The 14,963-nt window shown below is 40.3% G+C and overlaps 1 protein-coding gene across 1 annotated transcript in view; it reads right to left on the bottom strand.

The window, feature by feature from the left end:
- Positions 1–340: 340 nt before the first annotated feature.
- The window catches only part of LOC129697948 (protocadherin-9), a 756,718-nt gene continuing 742,095 nt past the window's right edge, over positions 341–14,963 (bottom strand). Inside the window, exon 3 of the mRNA XM_055636692.1 lies at positions 341–4,650. Within this exon, the coding sequence (XP_055492667.1) occupies positions 4,274–4,650 (377 nt within the window). The 3' untranslated portion in view covers positions 341–4,273. The remainder of the gene's footprint in view (positions 4,651–14,963) is intronic.

Here is a 14,963-nt window from a genome sequence, read left to right on the forward strand (position 1 = left end):
AGTCACCAGAAGCAAGAGAGTGAATTCCCCTAAGGATATAGTTCTGTCCATAGGGACCACTTAGCACCATGAGACTCACCTTTATATAACCGGTAACATTCTTGCTTGAAATCCAGTGGGTGGTGAATCCAGTGGGTGGTGAATCCAAGGTTAATGTTACATGTTACTCTTTGAAAAAGTTAAATCTTTGAATAATTGACCTGGAATTTGACCTGAAGGGATAATGCGAGTGGATGGACTTAAGTATGTGGTCAACTAAAGTTGCCCTTCTATGTAATGAGTGGTCATATTTATTAATTTGCACATTGCAATATCCTAGTTGATTTTAATATCAGAATATAGGCTAGATGATACACTTTTCTCATTGCGAGATTTTTTATTAACTTAACCTGAAAAGTTTCTCAGAACATCCTTTCTTGTTTTCCTTGTCAACAGTTTATGTCTAAGATGGGTAACCAACCATTTTGGAACAAAACAACGAGAAGTCTGTTGTTCATCACGGCAATAAACAAATAGTCCGTGATGTTAAAGGTCTCAGGAGTAGATGATTAATAGCCAGACTACCAGAAACTTGAAGAATAACAAGGTTTAATGTGAACCATTGTACTCGGATTCAGTTCTAGTGGTGAATTTACACAGCACACTACAGAATGCCAAACACTTATTGCAGAGCAGAATAACTGTTAATGACGCTGAACCAACAATGCGGTAACAAGGGTAACTGTCATATATTTTGCCATCGTCATCTAAACACTTCTTGCAAACTGACGGACTTTACTGTGACTAAACAGGTCAGCCATGACCCACGTCATAACATTTCAACAAAATCAAAGACACATGAACTGCTTACAGAAAGTATAATACGTTGACTGTCAAAACTGAAAACATGGACAATCTTTCCGTGCTATGCACAAGCACAAATAAGTGACTCTTGGATTCTCTTCTAGTGCTCAGCATGTAAGTAAATGCATATTTAAATAGTGTATATATATTTATATATATATATTTATATATGGTATCACAATCCTGTCTTACAGGACTTTTCCTTCATTGCATACAGATGACCAGTAGGGATGCACACCCAAAGTTAAAGTATTTTCCCATTCAAAGGTTTTTTTTTGGCTTTTTAAAATCATTATTATTTAGTTTATTTAAAGCCAAATATTGCTCCCCCTCTGCTGGACTCTACTGTGGATCGACACAGGAGTACACTCCTGAGATTTTGCAGTAGTGTGCAAAAAAAAGAACCACAAATGCATCTTATACTCTCTGTCGATCTTGCATCTTCAAATTGCACCAGGCCTTTCGGCCTACTTCTTTCTCCTGTTCTTGCCACCAACTCCCGAAACCCTTCCAAAAACCTTGGAGGAGCAGGACATCAGATGATTTATTGTGACAATCTCCCTCCGTTTTAGCCTCCATACGAAGGATGTGGGAAGCTGTAGGGAAGAGTCAATGTTTCAAATTCATCCTCGGTTATGTATGCTAAACCGGGCATTTTATAATTAGATGCATGTCTATTAGTTGAATAGATGTATAGACCTCTATTCTTGAAATTCAAACCAATTGATTTCAATTAAAACAAATGACAAGTGAAAACTTAAATGCCAACCATCCGATATGACAGAGCCAAGTTTCTGCAGAAAAATGCCCTCGAACTGTGGTGAAAGAATGCACATCGTTTCAAGGAACTTCACCTGAGGCAATGAATAGATTAAAAACATGTTGTAGGTCTTCAAAAACAAACAGCTTGACTTATCTGAAGGATAAAATTCTACCTGTGGAGGCCAGCAAGCATCAGATTTCAGCTTCATCCACCTAGTTATTTGTTTTAACCCAGAAGGTTGTGGGCTAAAGCCCTATTCTGGTACATATGCACCCAGCACATACACATGGATACGTTGTTATGCCCTCAATCTCGATGATAGGTAGTAATGCAGGCCATCAGAAACTTGTCCAATCACCAAACCCGCACAGAGATCAGGCCATTTAGCAGCTGCTTTGGTCATCACAGAAGTATCCACAGCAATGACTCAATGTCCTCGGAGGATCCTTGGCTCTCCTTGGCACTCTGTCCAGCATTTCATTCCTCAACCCAATGTCAATTTGAACAAAAAGACAGTCAATGGCTATCCACACATGGCTGTGTAAAGGTTGGATTTTACCTTTGTCTACATTGTGACAATAACTGGACTTCAATAAAAAAATCATTGGTTGGAAAGAGATTTGGAGTGGGGAATGGTGTTGGCAATTGAATAAACTGAGGTTGTGAACGGCACTTTCAAAAATGCGATTGTTTTGCATTTGCATTGAATCACAAAGGGTTTCAAAAATGTTTTCAGCATATGACAGTTAAAGCTGCAGCAAACCTTTTTACACTGTTTTTCACATAAATCCATTGTCAACTTCATATTAACATGCTAACTTTTCAAAGCTCAGTATCAGAAACACCCTCAGAGTTGAACCCTAATGTTCAGTTACATGTGACTTATATTCCGTGGATATTTTATCAACACATGTTCTAAGAAAAAATGTATTTTACCTGACAAGTATCCTAAGTTTAAAAATATTCTTCAATTATTCCTTTGTATGGTTACATTAAAGATGTTATTTGTTGAACAGTAGTACACAGAAATAAAATCTCTCAGGAAAATCAACAACTATAAGATTGAAGTAATGGGAAATTTTAAATACATCAGTGAAAATGTTATTCAATTGTAATATATACAGCGTACTAAATACTCCTGTATTTGTAATGCTTTATATTTTGTAAATTCCATTGGTAAAATATGTCACCTTAAAATAATCTTTGTAATTAATATATGATCCTTGTGTCAAATTTATGTATTGACCCATTGCACTCAATGACGGCCTTCAATTTTCTCTATATAAAAACTTCAAAAAGTACGCTATATGTATCAAAATAAATAACAATAGATATAAATAACAGGTATAAATGGATTACTGAGTCATGTTACAAAGCAGTCTCTCGTTGATCTTGTACTATCCAGTTTAAATCAAATGCAACTTTTAATTATGTACGCTCCCTGCTTCCCCATTCATGATTTTACATCATTCTAGGAATGTTCGGAAATGAATCCCAAAAAACAGGGACAGCAATGTTTCTAAAATGAGCACTGATGTGAGATTATTTTTTTTTGGTTGCCACTTTTTTTATTTAGTTTTTCTTTTTTTTTTGGTTGCTATTTCACTTGTTTTCGCTCAGTGTACCTCTATTGGAATGTGTTTGAAAGCAAATCATCCATTTCTGCAAAAAACATGCTATCTATCAAATTGTTAAATTGGCTTACCATGCCCAGACTGCTGAATTTTAAAATCAAAAAGAAAACGAAGCATTGATTCTCATTTGCTTAAACATGCTGTTAAAAGCTACATTGAAGATTTCCTCATTCTGAACTAAACGTTGCTGGTACCTGCCAGGCATAGAACAAATATACAGAGAGCTAGAAATTAGAGTCTTAGTCGACCCCTATGACAACTAGTATTATGTTCTAGTACATAATGAAGGCACAACACATTAAAACATTCTGTGAGCGTGGAAGCAGTGCTGTTGGACGGATTACAAACACTCAACCACTTTCACCAGGAATTCAGCTACATGAAGCTTAAAAGAAACCCCAAAGAGGATGCAGACAAAGAGATGTGAGGGGAGGGGGTTGCGGAGGGAAACCACAGTCTTTTGCTACAGTTTGGGGAGAATATAGTTTCATAAAATAGGGTTTACTGATGAGTTTTTCCTATTTACAAACACTTTTAATGTTCGCTTGGATCACTTAAAGTTGGATTGTCCAGTTTGTGGTTGTGATTGATCTTGCTCCCATTTTGATTTTTTTTTTCCTTTCTCATTACATACATCAGCAGCAATCGGTCTCAATTAAAAGCAGCATTTTATTTTCCTCCACAATTTCTGCTTCGCTTGTTTCATATTGGTTTTTCAGTGCCTCCAAGGTCGCGAATAGGCCCACCGTTTGTTTCTGTCTGAGATGCAGTTCCGGTGGGGTGACCAGGCCCAGTTACTCCATCGCAAAGTTTAGCTCTGTCCTTTTTGGATGTGAGTTTACATCGAGTAGACTACAGAATTATCAAACTCCAAGGTTCCTAAAACACAGACGACTTCAAGTACTTGCTGCAACAGTGGTCTAAAGTCCTACCCGTAACACAGAATTCAGACACATAGGATTAGCATATTCTACCACTATAGCCTACAACCAGGCCGATATGAGTTAATAGCTAGAGAATGGGAAAGTACTCTTCATAGTTGATGTTCTTTAGCTGTCTCCAGGGATGATGGTGCCTGTTTGTAAGACTTCAGGCTCGCTAGAGGAATATCTGTCATTGGATTCCCACTGGTATATTGCCCGTCACCATAACCGATCAGCTTCCTGTCATTGAACTGCCCTCTGTTGCCATCTTCTTTCCAGGTCCTTGAAAGCGCGTGACCATTTACCAACTTATCCTTCTTGATCCATTCCTTCTGCGATCCAAATGTGGAGAGGGGTGATTTGAGCTGCTGGTAGGAACCAAGACCAGGAGGCATCCAACAGTTGTCTGAGTGCCCGAGGACCAAGCATTCTTGAGTGCACATTTCTGTTGCTTCGGCTAAACCTCTGGGACCAAGAGGAACATCACCTGAAAAACAGCAGAATGAAAGAGAATTGTGCATTAATGACATGGGACCAAGTAATGTTTTACATTTGCATGTAGTGTGCAAACTAATGATTGAACCAAGGTCAGGCTGACTGGGTGAATCGCAGACCCATTCTGCTTTAATTAAAACAAACAGGAACAGACAGCATGCTAGCACCACTAGTAGAGCTACTAACTTGCAACTGCAACCTGGGTTTAATCCTGTCACCCAGTGCTCTCTCTGTGTGGAGTTTACACGTTCTCCCTGTGACCATGTGGGTTTGCTCCAGGTGCATCAGTTTCCTCTCACATCCCATAGACGCATAAGTTAATTGGTGAACTACCTTTAGGGGCATGGTAGAATCTAGGAGGAGCTGATGATAATGCAGGGAGAATCAAAATTGACATTAAGGTAGGATTAGTATAAATGATGGTCAGCATGTACACAGTTGGCAAAAGGGCTCGTTACTGTACTATATCTCTCATTAACTCTGCTTAATCCTTTCATTCATAAACACCTGACATCTCACTGGTGAACGTGCTAATTATAAGTATAACACCAAGGGAATTTTATATCCACTGTGCTTGATAAAAATTCTGAAGTCAAAATAATAGTTTATTTCTTCAGATCTGAGTGACTGAATGGTAGCAAATATTACATTGAAAGATATTAGAGAGAGAGTTTGCATTTTATCTTCATTCTTTAGAGTTCCCAGAGAGGATACAATAACATTTTACAAGCTTGTTTTTGGAGATGAAGGACTTTAGCAACGTTAGACAGGAGCGCCAAGAGCAAAATACCAGCGGAGGAACTCCATGAGTCAGGCAATATTTGTGGACCGAAATGGACAGTCAACGTTTCGGGTTGAGAGCTTTTGTATGGACTGAATATAAACATCAACAGTCCATTTTCCTTCACAGGTGCTGCCTGACACATTGAGTTTTTGCCACAAAACACAAAGTGCTGGAGTAACTCAGCAGGTCAAGCAGCTTCTGTGGAGTGAATGGGTAGGAGATGTTTTGGGTCAAAACCCTTACTCAGACTGCAGCAGTTTGTTTTAGGCTCCAGACTCCAGCAGCTGTGGTCCCTTCTGTCTGCAGTAGAAGTCGGGGTTGTTCTCTCACCTTGGAAATTTGTGAGGGGATTTGACATATCTGTAGAAGGTCATGATGACGGCAAAGTGAGGGGAGTTGTTCACACTAGCAGATGGTTCAAGGAACAGGGGAACAGATTTAAAATGTTGAGCAATATATACAAAAGGAATGTGAGAGAAAACATCCTTATCAAGAAGGTTAATACCATCTACAGCTCATTGCCAGTAAGGTTGGGTGAAAATAGTAACAGAGAGAGTGAGGTGGGCATTTGAAAGCAATAATACCAAGACTTTAGGGAAAGAGTTGTGGGATGGAGTAGATAGGATTGTTCTTGTTGGAACACGCATGGATGAATGACCTCCTTTGCGTCAGATTATTCTTGATAATATTTTAAATAACGGAAGGGTCATTTTCAACATTTATCTGTTGAGGTCATGAATTGTTGAGGCTATGAATATGAACAAACTTAGTTAGGGAGCCACTTTAGGGTGGTACGATGGCACATCTGGTAATCCTGCTGCCTCACAATGCCAGAGAACCAGGTTTGATCCAAATCTCGGGTGCTATGTGTGCAGAATTTGCATGTTCGCCCTGTGACCATGTGGGTTTCCTCCAAGAGCTTGAGTTTCCTCCCACATCCCAAAGACATGCAGACTTGTAGGTTAATTGCCCTCTGTAAATTGTCCCCAGTATGTATGAAGCGGATGTGAAAGTAGGATAACATAGAACTAGCGTAAATGGGAGATGGTGGTTAATGTGGACTCAGTGGCACAAAAGGCCTGTTTCCAGGCTACTGTATATCTCTAAAATAAAAATTGTGAAAATCTGGCCCTGTGATATGTGGGACTAATGATTCTTACAAAAATGGGAAAGTAAATCTTAGCTATGCCATTTAAGTGTTTCTAACAGGATGACAATGAAATATCAAGCATTTGAATTTCCTTTATTGTCATTCAGACCTTTCAGTCTGAATGAAATTTGTCCTTGCATGTGATAGTTGCTGCTAATTGAAAAGGGATCAAGAAGCAAATTCAGCCATAATTCTTGCAGAATAGGAAATTACGACATTGTCTGTTTTGAGGAATAATCAGAAGTCAAAACAATATCATCAAGAGAGTCTGAAGAAGGGTTTTGGCCCGAAACATCGCCTATTTCCTTCGCTCCATAGATGCTGCTGCACCCGCTGAGTTTCTCCAGCATTTTTGTGTACCTTTCATCAAGAAAGACAACTTGGTCAATTACGAGAACACAAAGTGTTGAACTAACACAGCGGGAGAGGCAGCATCAGATCGGCCTATCCATGTCTTCCAGAGATGTTGCCTGACCCTCTGATTTACTCCAGCACTTAGTGTTCAATGCAAAATTCCAGCATTTGCAGTTCCTTGTGTCTCCTGATGGCCAATTACGAGTTAAATTGCAATGCCTTGTCTCTTTGAAACTGACTGCAGGTCTGTAGGTTATCTTATAAATATGGACTAATTTATTCTTATTTTTAATCTGAGATTAATATGTTCGTGTGGATTTGCTAATGACCAGAGACTATTTACTTTCTTTTCTGTAATAGGATTTTGCATAAGTAATTGAGGATTACGTTGGGGTTAACAATGTTATTCCCTGTAACAGTCCGTGTATTAATCATACCCTTATTAATTTTCACATAATCTTTTGCTTACTCCGAAGCAGAGAGATATTTTCAAAGTTCTTGTCTTAAGTGGTCTGGGCTCTGAACGGATAGACATGGTGGTTAAGTAACAACTGCATGCTTTACCTAGCTGACCATGTATTAGTGAATAGAAACAATTATTTTCTTAGTGGTAGAGGACATCAGTGTGTCATGTTTAAATATAGTTTTGTTCATACAACAGTTGAACTAAAGCGCTATTTCTTGATGGTCTACTTTTTGAGCTGTCAGGTACTTCATTCACATTGTATTACTAACAGGCAATATCATCAATCATTGAGTGATCAGCAAAAACTACTCCACAAGATTTACTGCTTCACATTTTATCTTTATGTGACGAAAGAATCGGTCAACTGGGTGACATGATGAAAGAATGGATCGACTGGGCTTGTATTCACTGGAATTTAGAAGGATGAGAGGGAATCTTATAGAAACATATACAATTCTTAAAGTTTGGAGAGGCTAGATGTAGGAAAGAAAATGCTGATGTTGAGGGAGTCCACAACCAGGGCTCAAAGTTTAAGAATAAGGGGCAGGCCATTTAGGACTGAGATGAGGAAAAAAATCTTCACCGAGTTGTGAATCTGTGGAATTCTCTGCAACAGAAGGCAGTGCAGGCCAATTCACTGGATGTTTTCGAGATAGTTAGATTTAGCTCTAAGGGCTAAAGGAATCAAGGGATATAGGCAAGAAAGCAGGAATGGGGTGCTGATTTTAGATGATCAGCCATGATCATATTGAATGGCCGTGCTGGCTTGCAGGGCCAAATTGCCTACAACTGCACCTATTTTTCTATGTTTTAACAGTCAGGGAAAATAAGTCCTTTCAGATAAGTGTTTTTTTTTTAAACTGGAGTGTACACTACAAATTCTAAGTGGGTGTTCAGCAAATAAGGAAGGGATGAGCATATGTAATATCTGGGATCTGGAATTGGGTTTGTGTTTTTTTTTCCAACACAGGGTACACTTCTGTTGAAAATAAATGGTGATATTGAAATAAATCACCTTAAAACCTTGAGCCAATACTCTTCAGGTGAAATGATAAAGGATCTTTTCATTTATTGTTGTTAAAAATTATTTTCTTCATCTTTACCTAGAAGAAACCTTTATTGTGTTTCCTTCAAGAGAAACCTTGGACTATTGTTTATAATAGGAATGTCTTACATGGACCCTTTAAATCAACAGGGGAAACTTCCTATTTCAAGATTGAAAGATCCAAAATTGACATTTCCCATTTCTAGATCATCTCCCTAGATCCTACATAATATTTTAATTATCAGTTAAAGTGTGGAGGCAAGTCAATGGATATGCGATTGGCTGAAATATGCAAAAGCCATATTGGGCAACATAATTGGGTTAATCACAACCATGCAACATAATTGGGTTGACCACTGGGTTAACATAGGGAGGTAGGAATGAATCACTGTCTTCTTATAATTCTTTAGGACACAGAAGACTGTTCAGCCCATCAAAGCTATGCCAGCTCTCAGAGCATTCCCGTTCCACCACTTATCACTCAACCCGCTATTCTCCCCTTATATTACTATAAATTACCCTTGATTCCCATGTCATCAAAACACTAGCAGTGATCTACAGTGGTCAAGTAATAAACCAATATATAGTTTGGGAGAAAAGAAACACTGCACACAACATCAAAGGTCAGGATCAGGTGCTTGAGTTATGAATCAGTTCAATGAGGGATGTTCATTCTTGCTATTGAGGGAGTGTTGTGTAGATTCACCAGGTTAATTCCTGGGATGGCGGGACTGACATATGATGAAAGAATGGATTGACTGGGCTTATATTCACTGGAATTTAGAAGGATGAGAGGAGAGCTTATAGAACATATAAAATTATTAAGGGATTGGACAGGCTAGATGTAGGAAAAATGTTCCCAATGTTGGGGGAGTCCAGAAACCAGGGGTCACAGTTTAAGAATAAGGGGTAGGCCAGTTAGGACTGAGATGAGGAAAAACGTCTTCACCCAGAGAGTTGTGAAATCTGTGGAATTCTCTGCCACAGACGGCAGTGGAGGCCAATTCACTGGATGTATTCAGGAGAGAGTTGGATATAATAGCTCTTAGGGCTAATGGAATCATGGGATATGAGGAGAAAGCGGGAACGGTGTACTGATTCTGGATGATCAGCCATGATCTTATTGAATGGCGGTGCTGACTCGAAGGGCTGAATGGCCTTCTCCAGCACCTATTTTCTATGTTTCTATGTGGTGTGCAAAAACATCCAACTGAAACCAGAACTTTAGCTGGTGAAAAGCGCAGCGTTAATAGTTGGAGATGAGGAAATTCATAATTAGAAAGAACAAGACTTGTGTCAAATGATGATTTTCTTATTTGCATTGGCTGAAAGACTTGTTTCTACGTTGTAAGACTTCATAATGCAAAATTTGTTTGGAAAAGACAGTGATCATATGCACTAAAAAAAGCAAAGTGCTGGAGGAATTCAGCAGGCCAGGCAGCATCTTTAAAGTGTGCCCCAACTGATTCGGATCAGGGCGCTTCTTCACCAGCCATTCAAAACAGATGCCACGCAGTCTACTGAGTCCCACCAGCACAAAAGAATATAGCATCTGCAGTCACTATGTCTCCTGTGATCATTTGCATTATTTTCTTAAGACACACATTTACTTGCTGCCCCCATCTCTCATCTCCCTCTCCCTTTCCGGATGCATTTCAGTAAGTGAATGTATAAGGTATCTCTTCCCAAATACATTCCAGTAAGTGATTGATTCCTCCTCAAGGTTGAGCTCAGGTGGCTTTAAGGAAACTTCCCTGGAGCACAGTTAGCTACTTCACCCATCAAAAACCTGATCCCCCTTGACCATGTCCTCATAAGGACCACAAACTCAGCTTCGCCGAAGGGACATTCAGCCAGCATCGAGCGTGAAATTAGGAGGCTGTCTTTGAAAGTAAATTTTGGAGAGCTCCGGGCTACGTTACTGCAAGTACAGCAAGTGAAGTCCTGTAACCGAGTACAAGCCTTAAATAGTGTTTCTAAAGCACTACTCAATCCCTGTCTTTGAAAGTGCAGAGAATAGTCAGTGAACATGTCACAAAAACCCACAAGAGCAGGAGGAGGAGTAGGTCACCAAGCTCCTCAAGCCTGCCCCACCATTCATATGATCATGGTTGATCTATGCTGCCCTCAACTCCTCTTCTCTGCCAGTTCCCCATAACCCTCAATGCCTCAATCTTTCAAGCATTTATTTATCTCCACCTTAAATAGACCTAATGATCTGGAGACCACCATCGCAGAGGCAGAGAGACCATAACACTCACTATCCTCTGGAAAAAGACATTTCTGCACACCTCAGTTATAAACGACCAGTCCCTTATTTTGTAGCTATGTCCTCGTGTTTGTGTCCCCTTTAAATCCCTGTTCTGATTAAATCCAAAAATGACCACTGTCGGAAGGACCAAACAAATGCTAGTACATCCACGTGACATCCCTCTCTCTTCCGGTTTACTTTTGTATGACACAGTGTCACAGCAGTCGAGTTGCTGCCTTGAGGCACCAGTGACCCAGGTTCAATCCCGATGACGAGGGCTATCTATACAGAGTTTGTACGTTCTCCCTGTGACTGCGTGGGTTTTCTCTGCATGCTAAGGCTTCCTCACACACTCCAAAGATGTGAAGGGTTTATAAGTTACTTGACCTGCAAATTGTCCCTAGTGTGTAAGATAGAACTAGTGTGTGGGTGATTGTTGGTTGGCACACTCAGTGAGCTGAAGGACCTGTTTCCCCGCTATACCTCCAAATTAAACTAAACTATTTCCTAAACAGGAAAAATGGGGGCGCTCGACAATGGAACCAGTCTACGATTGATGTTTCAAAAGGATAGTCCACTCTTGATGGGCTGAACAACTTCCTCCTGCCCTAAATGTGCCTTTAATTTTAGATGCCTTCATTAGGATCACAGAATCATGCTACTTTAAATGCATTAGTCTTACATCCACTCTCAGTAATTGCTTTACTTGCAATAAATAAAATGCCTAACGCTCTGTACTTTTCCCCCAAGGGATCGCTCCCCTCGTGAGGTCAGGGAATGAATAAAGAAATGCAGAAATTATTTATTTGATGATAAACTGAATTGATCGGCCTTCCTGACAATTAAGCAAAGCATGTTCATCAGGGCTGCCAAATGACTTGTAACATTGCTGCTCACGCTCCTCCAGCCATCCAGGGACACAGAATGTAATGCTCGCTCCTGTCAAAGACAGGCCAGGAGTTTACATACTGTGTAATGGAAAAGATACTTAGAGATAATATATATAAGCATCTGGATAAACAGGGTCTGATTAGGAACAGTCAACATGGATTTGTGCCTGGAAGGTCATGTTTGACTAATCTTCTTGAATTCTTTGAAGAGGTTACTAGGGAAATTGACGAGGGTAAAGCAGTGGATGTTGTCTATATGGACTTTAGTAAGGCCTTTGACAAGGTTCCTCATGGAAGGTTGGTTAAGAAGGTTAAACTGTTGGGTATAAATGCAGGAATAGAAAGATGGATTCAACAGTGGCTGAATGGGTGAAGCTAGAGGGTAATGGTGGATAGCTGTTTGTCGGGTTGGAGGCAGGTGACTAGTGGGGTGCCTCAGGGATCTGTGTTGGGTCCTTTGTTGTCTGTCATGTACATCAATGATCTGGACGAAGGTGTGGTGAATTGGATTAGTAAGTATGCAGATGATACCAAAATAGGGGGTGTTTGTGGATAATGAAGAGGATTTCCAAAGTCTACAGTGATTTAGGCCATTTGGAAAAATGGGCTGAAAGATGGCAGATGGAGTTTAATGCTGATAAATGTGAGGTGCTACACCTTGGAAGGACAAAGCAAAATAGGGCGTACATGATAAATGGTAGGGAATTGAAGAATACAGTTGAACAGAGGGATCTGGGAATAACCGTGCATAGTTCCTTGAAGGTGGAATCTCATACAGATAGGGTGGTAAAGAAAGCTTTTGGTATGCTAGCCTTTATAAATCAGACCATTGAGTATAGAAGCTGGGATGTAATGTTAAAATTGTACAAGGCATTGGTGAGACCAAATCTGGAGTATGGTGTACAATTTTGGTCGCCCAATTATAGGAAGGATGTCAACAAAATAGAGAGAGTACAGAGGAGATTTACTAGAATGTTGCCTGGGTTTCAACAACTAAGTTACAGAGATAGGTTGAATAAGTTAGGTCTTTATTCTCTGGAGCGCAGAAGGTTAAGGGGGGACGATATAGAGGTCTTTAAAATGATGAGAGGGATAGACAGAGTTGACGTGGAAAAGCTTTTCCCACTGAGAGTAGGGAAGATGTAAACAAGGGGACATGACTTGAGAATTAAGGGACTGAAGTTTAGGGGTAACATGAGGGGGAACTTCTTTACTCAGAGAGTGGTGGCGGTGTGGAATGAGCTTCCAGTGGAAGTGGTGGCGGCAGGTTCGTTGGTATCATTTAAAAATAAATTGGATAGGCATATGGATGAGAAGGGAATGGAGGGTTATGATATGAGTGCAGGCAGGTGGGACTAAGGGAAAAAAGTTGTTCGGCACGGACTTGTAGGGCCGAGATGGCCTGTTTCCGTGCTGTAATTGTTATATGGTTATGGTTATATGGTTATATGGTTATTACACATTTTGATCAAGGCAAGAGCATCTAGTTAGAATGCAAATCATTGTATTGTGTACATCTATCACTTGCATGTTATTGTAACTGTACTCCCAACCAACCTACTGAGCATTTATTCTACTATCACTTCAACTGTCCACTTGTGTGGGATGAATATTGACAGATGAAATGTACTCTTCCGCTGCTCTTCTTGTGAACTGTGACCAGAATGATCCCGGAGATGATTGGGTTAACATATGAAGAACATTTGAAGGCTCTCGGCATGTACTTGCTGAGATCAGGAGGATATGGGGGGGGGGGTCTCATTATAACCTACCGGATAATAAAAGACAGAGTTATAAGATCGTAAGTGATAGGAGCAGAATTATGTCATTCGGTCCATCAAGTCTACTCTGCCATTCAATCATGGCTGATCTATCTTACCCTCCAAACCCCATTCTCCTGCCTTTTTCCGATAACCTCTGACATCTATACTAATCAGGAATCTATCTATTTCTGAATGTTAATTTTCCATCCCTGAATGTTCCAGTCGTGGAAATAGCATCTGGAAACATGTCGGAGCAGGACTTAGGAAAGCCCTGGGGCTCATAAAGGCGACAACATTAAGGATCTCCTACAGCCAAAGACAGCCCTTATGCACCCACCAGCAGAACAAGGAAGCTGGTTAAAGCTCAAAGGCCAGCTATACAGGACAGCGGTCTTTTAGACCATAGCCCAGACCGGCCTTTCTGGAAGATGCGCAAACCCCCAACCCAAAAACAAACCCAGACACCTGCGCCTCAACTTCCACAAAGACCACACAGAAGAAGCAAACTTCCACTGGTAACAATGGAGGTAGGTGGGTCTGGTCCCTTACAAATTATAGGAAGAGTGGATAATACACACATTGGTGGGGGATTACACTATTTTGGATACATGGTGTATATTAACTACAGACACTTATATCCTAAGCAGTATCCAGGGATATACCATTGAATTGACCAACAAAAAGGGTAATGGGTAAACCCAACACGATTGGCTGGATTACATTGTACTATATATTCAGTACAAAATGGGAACTGGTAACTGCTAAAGGACTGATTTCCAAAGGCTACTCCATGGCTAGCATCGACCTAAAAGATGCTTACTATTCAGTGCCTACACGGACTGATCACAAACGTTATTTTAATAAATTCAACTGGATGGGGCAGCCCTGGCAGTATAGAGCTCTACCAAATACATAATCATATGATCATACTAATTGTGGGCATAACTTTGGAGTTGGCCTAACTAGCTGTAACAGCCACCATACAATTGGGTGAAAACTGGGGTTATCATCCATCCAGTTAAATCTAAACTAACGCCTACCAACATAATGGATTATTTGGGGTTTACTATTAACAGCTCACATGTCGGTGACTTTACCAAAGGACAAGGCTACAGTCTTTAACTGAGGCTTGCAACAACCCCACTGACATCAGTGAACCGTCTATCAGATTGGTAGCAAGTATAATTGGCATATAGTGTCTGCCTTTCCAGCCACACAATTTGGACCTTTGTATTACCAAAAATCTACAAAGGGCAAAATACAAACACTCAAAGTTAATACTGGTCATTTCGACAGACCAATAAGCCACCAATCAAAGCTTATGGAATTAAAATGGTGGAGGGATAACATTCGGCATTGTTCCAACCCTATCGTTATCAGCAAACCCTTAGTGGTGCTACAAACTGATGCCAGTGCGCTTGGTTGGGGTACTACCAATTTCCATCTCCATCTGTGGAGGTAGATGAAAGGCACAGGAGGCATCATTATCACAGACACTGGGCATAAACTACCTGGAATTGTGGGATGCGTTCTATGACCTAAAGACATACTGCTCTGGGATAAATCACCAGCGTGTTAGACTACAGAGTGACAATCTGACTA

Source organism: Leucoraja erinacea, chromosome 6 (genome assembly GCF_028641065.1).
Source record: "Leucoraja erinacea ecotype New England chromosome 6, Leri_hhj_1, whole genome shotgun sequence".
Lineage (NCBI taxonomy): Eukaryota > Metazoa > Chordata > Chondrichthyes > Rajiformes > Rajidae > Leucoraja > Leucoraja erinaceus.